The following is a 16,990-nucleotide window of genomic DNA, read 5'->3' as shown; positions in this document are numbered from 1 at the left end:
GATATTTTCCTTACACACAAGCAGCAGAAGGTAATTGCTACCTGGTTGCTATGGGTTACTGTCATTGTGCACTTTGTAAGTAAACAGTCATTAGGAAGTCACTGTTATAGTCTGTGGTAACCAGTTTGTGTGGTTGCGTCTGGCTGTATTCTGGTACTTGCATGTAGCCTGGTTTGGCCTCTGCTCTCATGCTGGCGTCTGGAATTCACAGACCTTAATGCAGGATTTCAAGTTTACGGCCTTTTTCCTGTTAAAAATAAAGTGCAGCCTGGAGACGTACACGAGCAGCATTGCTCTAACTGCTGTTGAACTACAGCTTCCAGCATGCTGGGAAATCATAGCTTCAAGTCCAGTGGCCCAAACTCAAAATGTTAATGTTTTGTTTGTTTTTTTCCCCCTAGGGTAATGAAGGAGTCAATGGACCAATGGGAATCGTCGGTCCTACTGGAAACCCCGTAAGTAGATGCGTTTTATTTTTACAGTTTTAGGGGTATATTTACTATAGTGCGGGTTTACAGAAGTGGAGGTGTTACCCATAGTGACCAATCAGATTCTTCTTATATATTTAGTACCTTCTAGAAACTGATAGCTAGAATCTGATTGGTTGCTATTGGCAACATGCCCAATTTTGTAAACCCGGCACTTTAGCAAATACTGTGGATCTGTTTCTATTACAGCCTGGCCATGACTTATCTACTGCATGCTGTTCTAGGCGTGCGCATACTATAACATTACTATGCGTTTGTTAACCTAGAAATATCCAGCCACACTACAACACTGATTTGTGTGGATTAATCTTTATTGCCGGTTGTTTGTGTACATTCGTTTGTCCGCTTCCAGCTGGAGTAAACCTACTCTTGACTAAAAAAAAGAAATGGAAAGAACCTGACAATCTGGTTTCCTCCATATTCTCACTGCTGCGTGCGTGCGATATAAACACTCCCTTATCCCATCTGTCAACAAAAGGAAACCCCCACCACATTATCGCTAAGTCTGGGAGAGACATATTACAGGACTGAGCTTTTAATAACTATAAACAGGTGTTTGTCACCTACAACTGACAAATAGTGTTATCCCACTACATTCATCATCGTTATGTCTTTTAGGGACCTATAGGAGATAAAGGAACACAAGGGGACACGGTAAGTAGAACAGATTCAATTTTTTGTGGTATTGTTTGGCTGCTTTGCATAAACAGGAAATGCTTACTGTGACAAGAAGCCATTTTGTTTAGTGCTGCAACGGCAGCCATGTTCTCTTGTGTTGTTTTCATTAGTAGCTTACTTATACCTTCCTACTTTCTCTTTCAGGGACTGCCAGGCCCTCGGGTAAGTCTGCTCTGATACCAAAAACTGTAGTATGTGTAAGTATTTATTTTTTTTTTTTAAAAAGGAAGTTGGCTCATCCACCAGTTATACAGATTCATTAATCATGAGTTATTGAATGATATTCTCTCTCTATAGGGCCCTCCCGGTCCCCGTGGGAAGCCTGGACCACCGGTAAGAATGAGAAACAGTAGCTTGTAGATGCCCCGTGAGGATGCTTCTGATATTATTAGGGTGCAGGACATTGGTTCCAGTCTATTTTGTTCTCTGACATGTGATTTTTGGACAAATTGCCTGCGAGAACCCTGGGTGAATCTCCAAATGGATTTCATCCTGAGGGATCTTTTCACCATAAATGAACACTTTGGGGGCGATTCAGTCCCAAGCAATGTTTGGCCACGCACATCACACAATTGATGGAAAAGGAAACCCATGACATCACTTATGACATCACATCAGCAGGCGGCTACATGATGCTACAGTCCGCACAGACCTATGGATTGGCAGGGCCAAACATATAAAAGAGGTGCTGTAGAGGTAGGGCAGGGGAATGAGGGTGAATGGGACGGACGAAAAAAAAAGGGTGTGCCCAAATCACCATAGATCATGAAGGCGCGCACAGAGGGTAGAGACCACGTACCTAGACAGTGCCTTGTATGAGGTGACTCTCAGATCCTGGGTGTAATTTGCCTTCAGTGACTGTTACAGAGTTTAAGGAAGATTTTCATGTGATTAAAAGTGGGTACAGCCATTGCAATACTTGCTTCCATTTTTAAAGGTGCCCAGACAGCACAGCACCACAGCTGCTATTGGGTAACTGGCCCAATATGGCAGTGTGCAGACTGATAACAGGCTGTGTGAGTATAAAGTGATCGGGCAGCTCGGCTCGAGGGGCCAAACAGCCAGATGACATCCGATCGCTTCTGTGTGACCAGCTTTAGGCACCTGAAACACCTACAGAGCACAAGGACAGATCCGATTAACCTTATGTAAGAAGCCAGGATGCACCATGCACTATCCTCCTCCTCATCACCTTTACATTAGTCCTGTCCCCATGTATACAGCTACAATAAAGCTTTGTGTTAGAGCCATTTATTTATATAGTGCTCAGTAACACATTACAAATAGGAAAAACACCGTAATAAAACAAGACTTGATATAAAGAATGAGCGAGCTCACAGTCTTGCTGGTAATAGGTTCTGTACAATAGGGATTTCCGGTGGCAAATGCCAGAAAAGGCTGCGGGACATGAAACCTACAGGGGGTAAAAGGCAGATATTGGGGCACATAGGGGAAAAGGCACGTGGTGACCAGAGAGGAGTGTGGGACTGGGGCAGGGAAACCTATAGCCAGGTGCACATTATAGACAGGCAGGTGTAGGGATATACCGTGATGGGGGGCAGAGACACAGGAATATGGAGAGACATGGGGCGAGGCAGACACATGTAGTACAATGGCACAGAAGGGACATGTTACAGAGATGCACAGGTACTTGTAGCACAGAACACAGTCGGTACATGTTACAGACACACGCGGGGACATGAGGGGAACATGTACGTGTAGCACAGAACACAGTAGGTACATGTTAGACACACATGGGGACATGAGGGGAACAGGTACGTGTAGCACAGAACACAGTAGGTACATGTTACAGACACACACGGGGACATGAGGGGAACAGGTACGTGTAGCACAGAACACAGTAGGTACATGTTAGACATGCACAGTGACATGAGGGGAACAGGTACGTGTAGCACAGACACACAGTAGGTACATGTTAGACATGCACTGTGACATGAGGGGAACAGGTACGTGTAGCACAGACACACAGGCGTTACAGACACACACGGGGACATGAGGGGAACAAGTACGTGTAGCACAGACACACAGTAGGCACATGTTACAGACACACGAGGACATGAGGGGAACAGGTACGTGTAGCACAGAACACAGTAGGTACACGTTACAGACACACAATGGGACATGCAGTGACATGAGACAGATACATGTAGCACAAAACACAGTAGGTACACCTTACAGACACACACGGGGACATGAGGGGAACAAGTACGGGTAGCACAGAACACAGTAAGGTACATGCTAGACACACACGGGGACATGAGGGGAACAGGCACGTGTAGCACAGACACACAGTAGGTACATGTTAGACATGCACTGTGACATGAGGGGAACAGGTACGTGTAGCACAGACACACAGGCGTTACACGTTACAGACACACACGGGGACATGAGGGGAACAAGTACGTGTAGCACAGACACACAGTAGGCACATGTTACAGACACACGAGGACATGAGGGGAACAGGTACGTGTAGCACAGAACACAGTAGGTACACGTTACAGACACACACGGGGACATGCAGTGATATTAGGTAGCACAGAACACAGTAGGTACACGTTACAGACACACATAGGGACATGAGGGGAACAGGTACGTGTAGCACAGAACACAGTAGGTAAATGTTAGACATGCACAGTGACATGAGGGGAACAGGTACGTGTAGCACAGACACACAGTAGGTACATGTTAGACATGCACTGTGACATGAGGGGAACAGGTACGTGTAGCACAGACACACAGGCGTTACACGTTACAGACACACACGGGGACATGAGGGGAACAAGTACGTGTAGCACAGACACACAGTAGGCACATGTTACAGACACACGAGGACATGAGGGGAACAGGTACGTGTAGCACAGAACACAGTAGGTACACGTTACAGACACACACGGGGACATGCAGTGATATTAGGTAGCACAGAACACAGTAGGTACACGTTACAGACACACATAGGGACATGAGGGGAACAGGTACGTGTAGCACAGAACACAGTAGGTAAATGTTAGACACACATGGGGACATGAGGGGAACAGGTACGTGTAGCACAGAACACAGTAGGTACATGTTACAGACACACACGGGGACATGAGGGGAACAGGTACGTGTAGCACAGAACACAGTAGGTACACATTGCAGACACACATGGGGACATGCAGTGACATTAGGTAGCACAGAACACAGTAGGTACACGTTACAGACACGGGGACATGCAGTGACATGGGGGACAGGTAAGTGTTTAGCACACACAGAGAAGAGACACATTACACACAAACATTGAGGTACACAACTATATGTAAAGAAAACAAGTAAGCACACCGGAGGAGTAGTCCTACATGGACGTATACAGAGACGTCAGCAAATAATTGTGCGCTCGCACACAGGCACGCGACGCTGAGCACAGGCAGACGTATTATACAAATCAGTACTTGCCTTATAATACTCAATAGAGGGATTATATATTAGTATTAGGTTCTACCACTAATTATGTGGTTGGACAGTGTCATCTTATGTGGGAATGTAACATAATAATTGAGGCTTAATAGCAATAAACACAAGTGGCTTCATCTGTGCTGTCCCGGGTAATAATAGCCTCTCCTGTGGTTTAGCGCTGTATACGAGATCCTATACTACAGGCTGACCATTGCACTGCTCCTTCCTGCTCATCAGTGACTTATGTCATGGTGCGATTTTATATGATCTGTGAATAAAGCATTACACCCCAACGATGGCTGCTCGCAGGGACCCTGCGTGGGAGGTGGGTACAAAGTACCTGGGCCCAGGACAGCCTTGCAGTAATGACCATGGTGCGAGAGAATGGGATGGCACCATATTATAAGTTGGGGAAAATGACTGTGTGTAGATCCTAGCGGGAGGCTGCTGATCCAAAGTCCCACTCCACTTAGGCTGTACGTGTAGCACCGACATTTGTTGAAGATGTTTGCACAGCCTATGGTCTACACCCTGGCAGCACATATGTGGGGTACAGTCAGTGAGGGCTGGTGATACATGTTCAGTTTGAATGCTGGGAAATATCAGAATCACTGATCACTCCAAATTTATAATACTCCATATTGGCAAAAAGTAGAATTAAATAATGTTAGGAGAGTGAGGGTACAGTGGCGATGTCATTTTTTCTATTTCACACTTGCAGGTTTTATTATGACATTACTATTATATGTTCACTTATAAACGTGATCTCTCATATAAACTGCGATATGTAGTGCAGACTTGTCCAGCGGTAAATAATGACCGAGACCTGATCTCTACCACCACTGAGAACATGTGAAAATCAATTTATTTAATATTCAACTATCCGTGGGCACCGGAATGAGCAGCGTTGTGCGCCCACAGTCACCCATGTCTTGGCGCAGTAATCCATGAGCTTTTTGTACAGGCAACAGTGAGCATATTGGCGGCACGTCCACATTCCAGCTGTATTCAGCATAATTACAGCGCATATCATAAGGACCCGATTCAGAGAGGGGCGCTCATGCCGCTGCTACTGCGAAAATAGGCGAATGTCGCAGCTGCCAGGATTTGCATCTGAGACGCCCATGGGCGGCTATGGCTGATCCAAAAGACCGCAGACAAAGACGCAGCATCGGTGTCCGATCAGGCGAATATCGAAGTTCCGAGTAACCCTATGGAACGCAATCCCAGTCAGCGATGGCCCCCCCCCCCTAAAACACGCCTGCGTTTGAACCACAACTCCCCCGTTACCTCCCACAAACATTCCCTGACAATCATATGCGCCCGCTAACGGCAATGAAACATGACACGTGCCGATAATCGCTGGAATGCATAAACATGAGCGTTGCGTCCATTTCTGCATAAGACCCATAGACCACAGGCTGATTTAGAACTTAGGGTACATGATCTCGGACAGTATTGCATATAAATATGATCTTTTCTGTTCTCTCTTGCAGGGGCCACCCGTGTTTTTGGAATCCTTTGTAAGTTGTTTGAATGACAAATTCCTACTGTCTTTTACTGATTGAGGGTGAACTGTAGCTACTGGCATTGTGACATATAGGGGGTCTCTTCCCAGTTACAGGGATGAAAGCTAGTGCAGTGCTCCAAGATTCCTCCATAAGTCAGACTGATATATACTGTAGGCTTAGAGGTGGATGGACACTGTGTACTGTACACTGATCTAATATTGTCATTTATTCCCATTTCCAGAGGACTGGAGACTTCAGTGACACTTACCAAGCTCTAATGGACTCCACTGGGCAGGTACATCCACGTGTCTTCATAAATGCTGGAAAATATTCTAAGTAGTTGTTAAACCGTGGTGACTGTTATTTAGTGATTACTATTCCCATTGTAACTTGTTTTCATGCTGTTCAACATAGACTGTACATCACGTCTATCAGACAAACACTCTGGTAGAATCTGCATTTCACTGGTCATGGTAAGCAGGCACCCTAGGCATAGTGAAATCTATATACATATAGAGGGGTATTCAATATGGGAGCGAAAAGTCCGTGCTGGACTTTTCGCTCCACATCAGAGATTTTCCTGGGATAAAGCATCAGGCGCCCGCCCGCTTTATCCCAGTATTCAATATTAAAGCTGCGAAAACGGGAAACTGCGAAGTGGGATCTGCGTAAAAAAATAAATTTTTCCTTGAATAAATTGTAGGACCCCTCCTAAAGTTGTAAAAACATGGGGGATCACTATGGGTACCCCTGTTTTAGCCTGCAAATAAAAGTCGGGGATTTAAATAGCCGCAGCAGGTGTTTTTTCCTGACATTGAAGAAGTGTTGCAGAAGAGCACTTAGGTTATTTTTTTCGTTTTTTTAAGTGGTTCCATCAAATTTGGGGTACATGAAAATGGGTGCTAGGATATTTTTATGTCCCTAAAGTAAGTTGTAAAAAATTCTGCAACTATGCACCTGCCGCTAATAGCCTATTCTAGAATACACCTGCCGCATATTTGCAGAATAGCCCTGAACCTATTTCCCTATTTTTAAACACTTTTTTTCCCATTTTTTTTTTTTCACCCCAATTTTTAAATTAATTTTTTGGTGTGTCCCTATTTTTTTTTAAAAAACTTTTTTTGACACAGTTATTTTTAAAATGTCATTCCCAGGGGTGCAGGCTATTTTTTTTAAGCCTGCACCCATAAACCCCAATTCTGCACTTTTTTCGCCACCTTATCAGTGGTGAAAAGTTATCCCCGTGTAAAACTAAAACCAGCGAAAATGACATCATTTTTTGCAAAATTATTGCGAAAAAATACTTTTCGCTCCATATTGAATACCCCTAATAATCTTTATGAGGACAGCCAACCAGACTTCACACGCTGTAATAACGCAGCAGCTTGTTGTGTCCGTTCAGTAGCAGGTCTTCTGACAATGCAGCCCTTATAATGATCATAGAGGACTATTTCGGAGTCTTATGCCTGGCATTAACATTTTTATGAATGCAGAGCAATATAGGACGTGTGCCTATACAGTAGGCCTTAGACTTGAAGTTGTGCAGCTCTGCAGGCCAGCGGTAGTATTCAGTGATTAAACAGTATTATCCACAGCCCTCCTCCAGCAGCGGAGGTTTTCCATTTGGCTGGTGGTAGAAATGACATCCATTGTAGATGGTGTGATCTTCTGAGAGTCCCTGTTGTTTCTCTTATCGTTGGGGTAGAGTTTTGTTCCTGTTTTGTATGTCTATAACTTCCAGTAACGGCTGTTTATGTTCCGACAGTCCTACCGCAGTACCGACTTTATGCTAGTGGACCACGGAGGAGAAATTTTTAAGACCCTACACTACCTCAGTAGCCTCATTCAGAGTATAAAAAATCCACTGGGCACGAGAGACAACCCAGCCAGAGTCTGCAGAGATCTGATGAATTGCCAACAGAAGATGGGAGATGGTGAGGAGATCATCCTTTGCGTGTTGTAACGAGGGGACCCACACAAAACCCGTATAACCCTGCTCTGTCCTTGCAGGCACTTACTGGATTGACCCCAACGTTGGCTGTTCTTCTGATTCCGTTGAAGTCTCGTGCAACTTTACACAAGGTGGTCAGACATGTCTCAGGCCTGTAACTACATCGAAGGTAAGCGGTTCTTTACTGCCCCCTGAGCTCAAAACCCAGTAGACAGATCAAGTCCACCTCAGGGTACACCATTATATCCTGCTTTCTCAGTGCTACAAATATCAAGTTTGGAAGTTACAGGATAGAGGAAACACCAGAAAATATTGATATAAAATAGCTAAGATGTTTGACTTTGTAATTAAGCTATTATTCTTTATTAGACATCTTGGGCTCCTAACGTTTCCCCACAGTATCCCATAAGAGGTCAGCTCACAATAGTCTGGTGGGCATAGTGAAAAATGCCTCCCCGATGATCATTCTCTGATAACATTCTGAAATCTTTATAGTAGGATCAGCTGCATTACGTGAATGCTATATCTATTTAATGAAAATGTATTCATGGATGCCTACAGGGACTGCCTCACCTTCAGTGGTATAAGGCAGAACAGGATTGTGGGGGTTATAGTGTTTGCTTTATTATTCTCACCCAGTTTGTGTAAGATAACACAAGGAGGCTGCGATCTTGGAATTCCATCGTTCTTCTCTTCCTGCAGTTGGTGTTTGAAGTGGGCCGGGTTCAGATGAATTTCCTTCACCTCCTGAGCTCTGAAGCAGTACAGCACATAACTATCCACTGCCTGAACGTCCCTGTGTGGGGCGTCGCCTCCGACAAACTCACCCAGAATGCTGTGCGATTCAAGGCCTGGAACGGGCAGATATTTGAGGCGGGAGGCCAGTTTCAGCCAGAGGTCACGCTGGATGATTGCAGGGTAAGAGTCCAAAAAGCACTGACATCCCAATGGCAAGTGCCCAGTGTGTCACAAAGATAAATAGCAATAATGTTACTTTTCTCTAAGTGTGGGTTTCAGACCAAAAGCAGCCTCCCCTGATGATTAATTTGCCAACAGGCAGGAGAGATGGGGGAGAGGGACAAATGAGAGAGACAGGGGAGGGGGATAGCAGAGATAGAGGAGGAGGGGCAAATGAGTGAGACAGGGGAGGAAACAAAGAGAAGATATCTTGGCAGAGAGCAGAGTTAGGTGAGGGGGGGGGGGGGGAACAAATGTGAGGGGAGGGGAGACAGACGAGAGAAAAAGACGGCAGGAGAAGGGACAGATGAGAGACACCGATGAGGGGGAGCAGGTACAGAGCTGAGAGACACACATGGGGAGGAGCGGGGACAGAGATGAGAGGGACACAGATGGGAGAGAGTAGGAACAGAGGAGCTCATTCAGACCCGCTCGCTAGATGCGTTCGCTCACACGATGCGTGGGCAAATTTGGGAAGACAGGCGATCGCAAGGCATTAGCCACACCCACTATGTCTTTGCATACACACAGCGATCGCACTCCGATGCCCACCAGCCTGTCTTAACACGCCCACTTGCGCACGTCATCTCTAGGAAGTGTCAAACCATTGGTACATTGGTTACAATCGATGGAGTTTGAGGTTGACCATACCCTACCGCAAGCACTCCGAGCACTTCAGTGTAAAATCCAGCCAGGTGCCATGTACTATGACGCTGCTTCTTAATTATGCATGCCTCTGAAACGGCATTGAGGCGCTCAGGTACGCCTGCGTTTGCACCTCCACTCCCCCGTTTTTAATGGCCAGCCCCTGTCACCACCCACAAATGGCTTCTCCTGTCACTCACTCTGCTGGGCAGTCTATGCACATGAGCGAACGCTTCCCGATCTCTCGCAGCGGTTCACGCAGGAGCGCTGCGCACAATGCGAACCATCGGCAGCTACGAGCGAACGCATCTTAGCGAGCGGGTCTGAATCAGAGCCAGAGATCGATATATGGGGGAGGGGAACAGCAATTAGAGAGACAGATGTGGAGGGACAGAGATGGGAAGCCGGGGTGACACAGACACCGGGCATGATAGCTGTGACCCAGCGAATGACGGGTGAAAATGCTAGTTATTACATAACACATTTTGCAGATAGAGGATATTTAGTTTCTGTACTACTACACTTTATTCAAATTTGGATATTGTATTAAAATTATAATTACTCTATATTTTAAAACTCAGTGTAAAAGGCCTGTATTTATTCTAGAGAAAACAATTAACTAGTTATTCCCCTTTTTTACTGAGTGACGGGGTCTGTGATAGTGGACGGTAGTGCAGGATACATGGTAGGAGAGTAAAGCTGGGTACGCGCTATACGATGTATCGTTCCGATCTGCGCTGGAATTATATATATCGTACACATTGTTTAGTGTGTACACCCGATCCATTGTCCATCGCATCCTCCCATTTGCTGTTCAGTATGACAGATGGGACAACATAATGAACGGTTCCATACAGGATGGAACGATACTCTATCGTCACATTGTATGGTGTGTACCCAACTTTAGAGAGAGATCATTGCGTGAGATCATTCACTCACAAAATGGTTTTTATAGTTTAGCTTCAGCTTAATCCGGTCTCTGAGTCTGTATGTACATTTTTCTTGTCATCTCTTGTAACATTTTACTCATAAATCATTTCTGTTGATAAATGGTAAAAAAGCAATGAAACACTGTAACGTCATTTATTGGAAGTGGTATAGTTACATAGACAAGTGCAGTACAGGTCATAGAGTTTGTATTTTACTGAGCATAATAATTAGCTAAAGTGCATCTGTTATATGACTGTAACATTCAAAACGTCAAATAGATTTTGATCTTTGTAAATGCTTTTAAATCTGTACATTTCACTGGCGATGCACAATATTGCCCCGGGCGCAGAGCTCTCTAAATGAACCCAGGTGTTATACAGCAAATCAGCAACCGGTGTCACAAAATAAAAAAGGGATACATTCTCTCAACTTAGACCAACAAAACACAAACATCCTCAAAACTTTTGGCCATGGCTGTCACAAGTATTGGTATTCACAAAGTTTGCTGCTTCAGTGTTTTTGCCAACAGTAAAGCCTCCTGAGACCATTCATGTGTGGGGTTGCTTCTCAGCCAAGGGAGTGGGATCACTCACAGTTTTGCCTAAGAACACAGCCATGAATAAAGCATGGTACCTAAACATCCTCCAAGAGCAACTTCTCCCAACCATCCAAGAACAGTTTGGCGATGAGCAATGCCTTTCCAGCATGATGGAGCACATTGCCATAAGGCAATAGTGAGAACTAAGTGGCTCGGGGAACAAAACATCAAATTTTGGGTCCATGGCCAGGAAACTCCCCAGACCTTAATCCCATTGACAACTTGTGGTCAATCCACAAGAGGCGGGTGTACAAACAAAATCCCACAAATTCTGACAAACTCCAAGCATTGATTAGGCAAGAATGGGCGGCCATCAGTCAGCATGTTGCCCAGAAGTTGAGTGGCAGCATGCCAGGGCGAATTGCAGGGGTCTTGAAAAAGAAGGGTCAACACTGCAAATATTGACTCTTTGCATAAACTTAGTGTAATTGTCATTAAAAGCCTTTAACACTTATGAAATGCTGTAATTTTACTTCAGTATATCATAGTAACATCTGACAAAAAGGTCTAAGGGCCTGATTCAGACCCGGTCACAAGCGCTGAGCGCTCGCAACCGGGTCGATGTTTGCCCACTGACCCGGCTAGCGACGGGTGCTCAGTTGCTCCGGGTCTCGCACCAAAGGGGGCGAGCTGTCGATGGTGATTGACAGCTCGCCCCGTTTGGTAGGCGGCCGGGGGGGGGGTGGCTGGCCAAACGGAGGCGTTCCCGAAGGAACGCCTGCCGTTTGGGGGCGGCCCCACTGACATCACCAGTCATCTATTAGAGCCAGAAGCTCTCTGGGGCTTGCGGCCACGAGACCATACCACAAGGGTCTCGTCGCAAGCCCGATGGTCTTGACAATCGCGACCATCAACCTGGCCGCTCGCAATAGCTGTGGGTGGTCACCCACAGCTATGCAAGAACCAGGAGGCCGGACAAAAAAAACAAACAAAAAAAAAAAACGCCCTGATTCAGAGCGAGCGCTCGTTCAGAGAGTCAGTCTCTGAATCAGGCCCTAAATACACAGAAGCAGCAACTTTGAAAACCAATACTTATGTCATTCTCAAAACTTTTGGCCATGGCAGTACACCTGTGCTGGTAATACAATACCTGCCACTCAAATGTACTGAACATAAGACAGATTTAGCACATAAAATATTGAACATACAGTGGATCTATAATCATCAGGTGGGGAAAAAAAAAAAAATCTCAGAGTAGTAATTGATGTTAAAGATATTTCTGTGCAAGTAAAATGTCCCATTAAAAGAAATCATGGGTTAAATGAAATAGTTATTGTAAGGTGCACTAATCAGTGTAAAAATACCCTTCTTATAACAGCAGAGTTAGTTGTATTTTTCCATTGTGGTATAATAACATATGTACATAGGGGAATATAATGAATTGACTGTATAGCTTTTCTAATGGAACCCAGGGCTCGCTAGATGCGATCGCTCGCTCCCAACGTTTGCAAACCCAGCACACGTCCAGCAAGGCAGGCGATCACACGGCAAGGCATTAGCACGCCCACTATGTCTTGGCGAGGAATCATTTTGTGTAAGCAGACGCCCACTTGCGCACGTCATCTCCAGGAAGTGCATGAAAACATTGGTACATCGAGCACCATCGGTTGTGCTCGCAGCGCTTGAGGTTGACTATACCTGTGCGCAAGCACCGCAATCCCTTCAGTGTGAAATACAAGCAGGTGACGTGTACAATGACACTGCCTGTTAATTATGCACGCCTATGACACTCTGGCACGCCTGCGTTTGCACCTCCACTCCCCCGTTTCTAGTGGCCTGCCCCTGTTACCACCCACAAACGGCCTCTCCTGTCACTCATTCAACTGGGCTGTCTATGTTGAGCGAGCGAGTGCTTCCTGATCTGTCGCAGTGGTTCGCGCATGCGCAGAACACAAAAATCGGCCAGCAACGAGCGATTGCATCCTAGCGAGCAGGTCTGAATCAGGTCCTCAGTCTGTTAGATAAGCCTCCCCTAGTTGTGTTAGAGTCCTTCCAGTATCTTCAGTTTACAATGTCACAGTTCAGTTCATTACAGATCCCACTTTGAAAGAGCAGCTTCAAAGTTTACTGCAAACACTATGATACTAAGGGAGCCGTAAAGAGCTGCTCCTGTAAGCATTGACTCTAGCAGATCGAAAGGTTTGCACAGGTACCCCCTGACGCGTTTCTGTGCACACTTGTCAAATGGCCACAGAAACGCGTCAGCAGGTACCTGTGCAATCCTTTCAATCTGCCAGAGTGGATGCTTACAGGAGCAGCTCTTTACAGCTTCCTTGGTAACATAGTGTTTGCTGTAAACTAACTAGGTGCATGTACAGTAAATGTAATGTATTCAGTTAGATTTACACCCTCTTTGGCCCCTGAAGAGCAGATAATGCAACTACCTCTAAAAAAAAAAAAAAAAACACAGCACGCTTTTACATTTATAAGCATTGAGAGATCCGTTTATACAGATAAGATGAGTATATGGGGTACTTTTTGCCATAGTGAAAGCCAGCTGCCAATCACCGCTGCAGATTCCAATAATTTGGTCAGTAATAGTTACATCAGGTTCCTGTCCTTAATGATCACTGTACACAGCACTGACATTGAATCAAGGGCGATTTAAGAAATTAGTGGGCCTGTGTATGTAGGAACTTTGTTTTATATATAACTGAATTTCTTTTCTTTTTTTTAAACTTTTTTTTTTTATTCTGCTATTGTTGTCTACAATAAGGATTTTTCTTCATATAAAGCCATTCTGAGATGGCGTTCTATAAAGTGAGCTTTTACGTATTTTTTTTTGTTTTTTATACTGGCACTCTACACAGAGTGTATAGGAGCGAGGTATTAACAGAAGCTAATTGTATCATCTTCTCTGGTAACCCTTTACTAAATAGCGGGATTACTTACATTATGCGGAAATGGTTATTTCCACGAGACGAGAGTATAAATTTGCTTGTTGAATTAGACCTCCCACGTTCTCCAAATGAAAGGTTTATGTTTTTGAAAGAGTCATTTACTCAAGAATTATTATTACTACTACTTTGATAACATGAAAATGTATTTGCAGTTGCAAGATGGACGTTGGCATCAGACCGTCTTTACCTTTCGGACACAGGACCCGGCTCAGTTACCAATAGTCGACGTGTTAAATCTCCCCCCATCCAAACCTGGGAAGAACCTCCACTTGGAAGTGGGGAGCGTCTGTTTCTTGTGAAACTTTACGCTGGTATCTGAATCCTTCAGACCTCTGAACCAGTAACCTCAGACCTTAAACAACCTCTTATCTTGAATGGATAAAAGGTGCCATATGACTCGCAAACCCAGTAGAGCTAATCACCTTCGCCCCTGCTCCACGGTGCCACAGCGGAACTGACACTGGCGGCGGGGGAGGCACAGGAAACTGAAATGAATCCTTATCCACGGAGCTGACACTCGCCGGACAAACGTGTTAGCCAAAGAAACAAGGAAGATACGAGGTCCAGCAGTCACATGCGTGACAGACAAAACACAAGAATTTTTTTTTTAAAAGTCACCGGTTATCCTCCCTTTCTGCCGGGGAGCTGGTAACAGACAAGCGGTTTGGGTAATCCAGGCAGAAAGCATTGTGAAGTGCAATATAAAATAATGTGTAAAGAAAGATAATTAAAAAAAAACAAAAACATAATATAAATGTTATTTAATGAGAATAAGTGTAGAAACTTCCCACCTTTTTTTTCCTGCAATGGATCAAGGAAAACTAAAGCTTTTATTATAAAGAGAGAGACGTGACTGGTTCAACGTGAGGCAAGGCCAACCGGTGCTACCCCCACTGTGAAAATCTCTGGTGCTTTGAAGCTTTTTTTATTATTATTATTTGAAGCTATTTAAAGTTTCTGAAGGTGCTGATGCCTTTCCACACACGTCTGTGGGAGGACACCCGGCTTTATTTTATTTTTTTAATGGAAGGAAGCAATAGTTGTTTCCTGTTGTACAGCCCCCTTCACTCCTGAGAGACAACTTATGTATAAAGTGTATAATCCATAGGAATCTCCCACGTTACAGCAAACAGGCTGTTCAAGAGAGAGATACCGACACTGCAAACGTTTACTTACCATCATATAAGAGAGAGCATCCTTCTCACATGGCTAAGCCAACAAGGCCCTTTTCTATCTCCAAGGATCTAGGAAATGACGTCAAGATGTACGAATATCTATTTAAAGTTTATAGTTCATCCACATAAAGCAATAAACTCGTCTACACCAATTTCATACAATTTGTGTTCTGTAGAGAAAAATTCCAGTCATAATTACAGCAACACACACACACAATTTAAAAAAATAAAAAATAAAATTGCCATTCTCGAAAAACTCTACAAATGTTATATCTTGGTAACCTAAACCCTGCAGCGAGCAAATAAAGTGACTCAGGGATGAAGGGGTAAATAAAAATCTAAAACAAATGGTAAATTAAGAACAAATTTTATTTAAATCGTGTTTATATATATTTTAAGGGAATATTTTTGTAGGCTTGCATCCTGGTGAAATTTGTACCAAAGTAATTTTTATGCGTAGATCTTTTTGTAGATTTATTTTTCCCCCCTATGCTTGGTTGTATAAATTGCTTTTAAAGCTGTATGTTTTTTTTTTTTTTTTGTTTTTTTTAAAGAAAAAGGTATAGGCCAAAACTTTTAGTGCTGCTGTTGCCTGTGCATTATACTCCAGCTCTGGTATCTCACACCAGAACAGGAGGGAATCATTTTTTTTTATTATTTAAATTACATCCCTTACTCCCCAAATTCCCTTCCCCACTCCCTTCTCTTTGCTGTGTTAAAGAGATTGTGTTGCTTTGAGACCCAACTGGCTTTGGAGTACGTTATGTAGAAATTTTAGTTTCTATGTGTAAATTTGGGGCTAAAGATTATGTATCTGTTGTGTTCTATATAATATTGTAACCTGTACTGTACTGAGAATACCATGTTCTATGTTTAGAAAGGTCTATTGTTTGTTTGTTTTTTAGTCTGGTTTTTTTTGTTTTGTTTTTTTTGTTTTTTTCCATCTTCCATCAACAAATTCCATGAAAATCAAGATCCTTCCAAATACCTCAACATGTGATATTGGGGCTCTGTTCTCTTTGCATTTCTTTCCATTGCATAGTATATTTAGTCTCCTGTAGAAATTCTTCATCTCCACCCTTCATGCTCCCTCAGCCCCATGTCATTTACCTGTTTCAGGGTATTGGAATATTTTTTTTCAAATTCACTTTGTTTTAAGAAAACAAAAAAAAATTAAATAAACATTTCAGAATGAGGCCGTGCAGAAGGATTCGTGTGCGTTTATCTTCCGATCAACAAGCATTTAAAGTGCAACCACAGGGGGTCACACAGTATTGCAGCATTTTTTGTTGGCGAACCTCTATCCATGATTTATATGTAGTAAAATATGCAAACAATCCACTTTATAAGTGTCTGCCATGAACACCAGTTTTCAAAAATAAGAATGGTCTTTAAATTAAAAATGAAGTAAAACGACATAAATAATAGCCACAACATTATCTAATTTCTAACACTTACATCGCCCAGACAGCCACGAAAACAAAAAGTTCTAACCCTTGACAAAATCGTAATCCAAACCACCAATGCGTTAACAGATCTCTGCTCCATCAATTCTTAAACATAATAACCCCTCACTCAGACTAAATGTGCACCAACAGAAACAAAAGTGACTTATGAAAACTAGCTGTGCTCTACTTTCCGGATCCAGCCGCAAGGTTCACTGAGGAAGATCCGCCGTTAATGTCAGCGACAGTTTTATACGTG

The 16,990-nt window shown here is 43.8% G+C and overlaps 1 protein-coding gene across 1 annotated transcript in view; it reads left to right on the top strand.

The window, feature by feature from the left end:
• COL27A1 (collagen type XXVII alpha 1 chain) overlaps positions 1-16,483 on the top strand; it is a 291,443-nt gene extending 274,960 nt beyond the window's left edge. Inside the window, exons 52-61 of the mRNA XM_088465795.1 lie at positions 402-455; positions 1,107-1,142; positions 1,311-1,328; positions 1,464-1,499; positions 6,116-6,142; positions 6,372-6,425; positions 7,896-8,064; positions 8,141-8,250; positions 8,784-8,999; positions 14,264-16,483. Coding sequence (XP_088321921.1) covers positions 402-455; positions 1,107-1,142; positions 1,311-1,328; positions 1,464-1,499; positions 6,116-6,142; positions 6,372-6,425; positions 7,896-8,064; positions 8,141-8,250; positions 8,784-8,999; positions 14,264-14,410 — 867 coding nt within the window. The 3' untranslated portion in view covers positions 14,411-16,483. The remainder of the gene's footprint in view (positions 1-401; positions 456-1,106; positions 1,143-1,310; positions 1,329-1,463; positions 1,500-6,115; positions 6,143-6,371; positions 6,426-7,895; positions 8,065-8,140; positions 8,251-8,783; positions 9,000-14,263) is intronic.
• The last annotated feature ends 507 nt before the right edge of the window (positions 16,484-16,990 follow it).

Source organism: Taudactylus pleione, unplaced genomic scaffold (genome assembly GCF_031769625.1).
Source record: "Taudactylus pleione unplaced genomic scaffold, aTauple2 ptg000003l, whole genome shotgun sequence".
In the NCBI taxonomy this organism is placed as follows: domain Eukaryota; kingdom Metazoa; phylum Chordata; class Amphibia; order Anura; family Myobatrachidae; genus Taudactylus; species Taudactylus pleione.
Note: the sequence above shows the minus strand (reverse complement) of the source record. Positions and strands in the feature narration are given on the sequence as shown.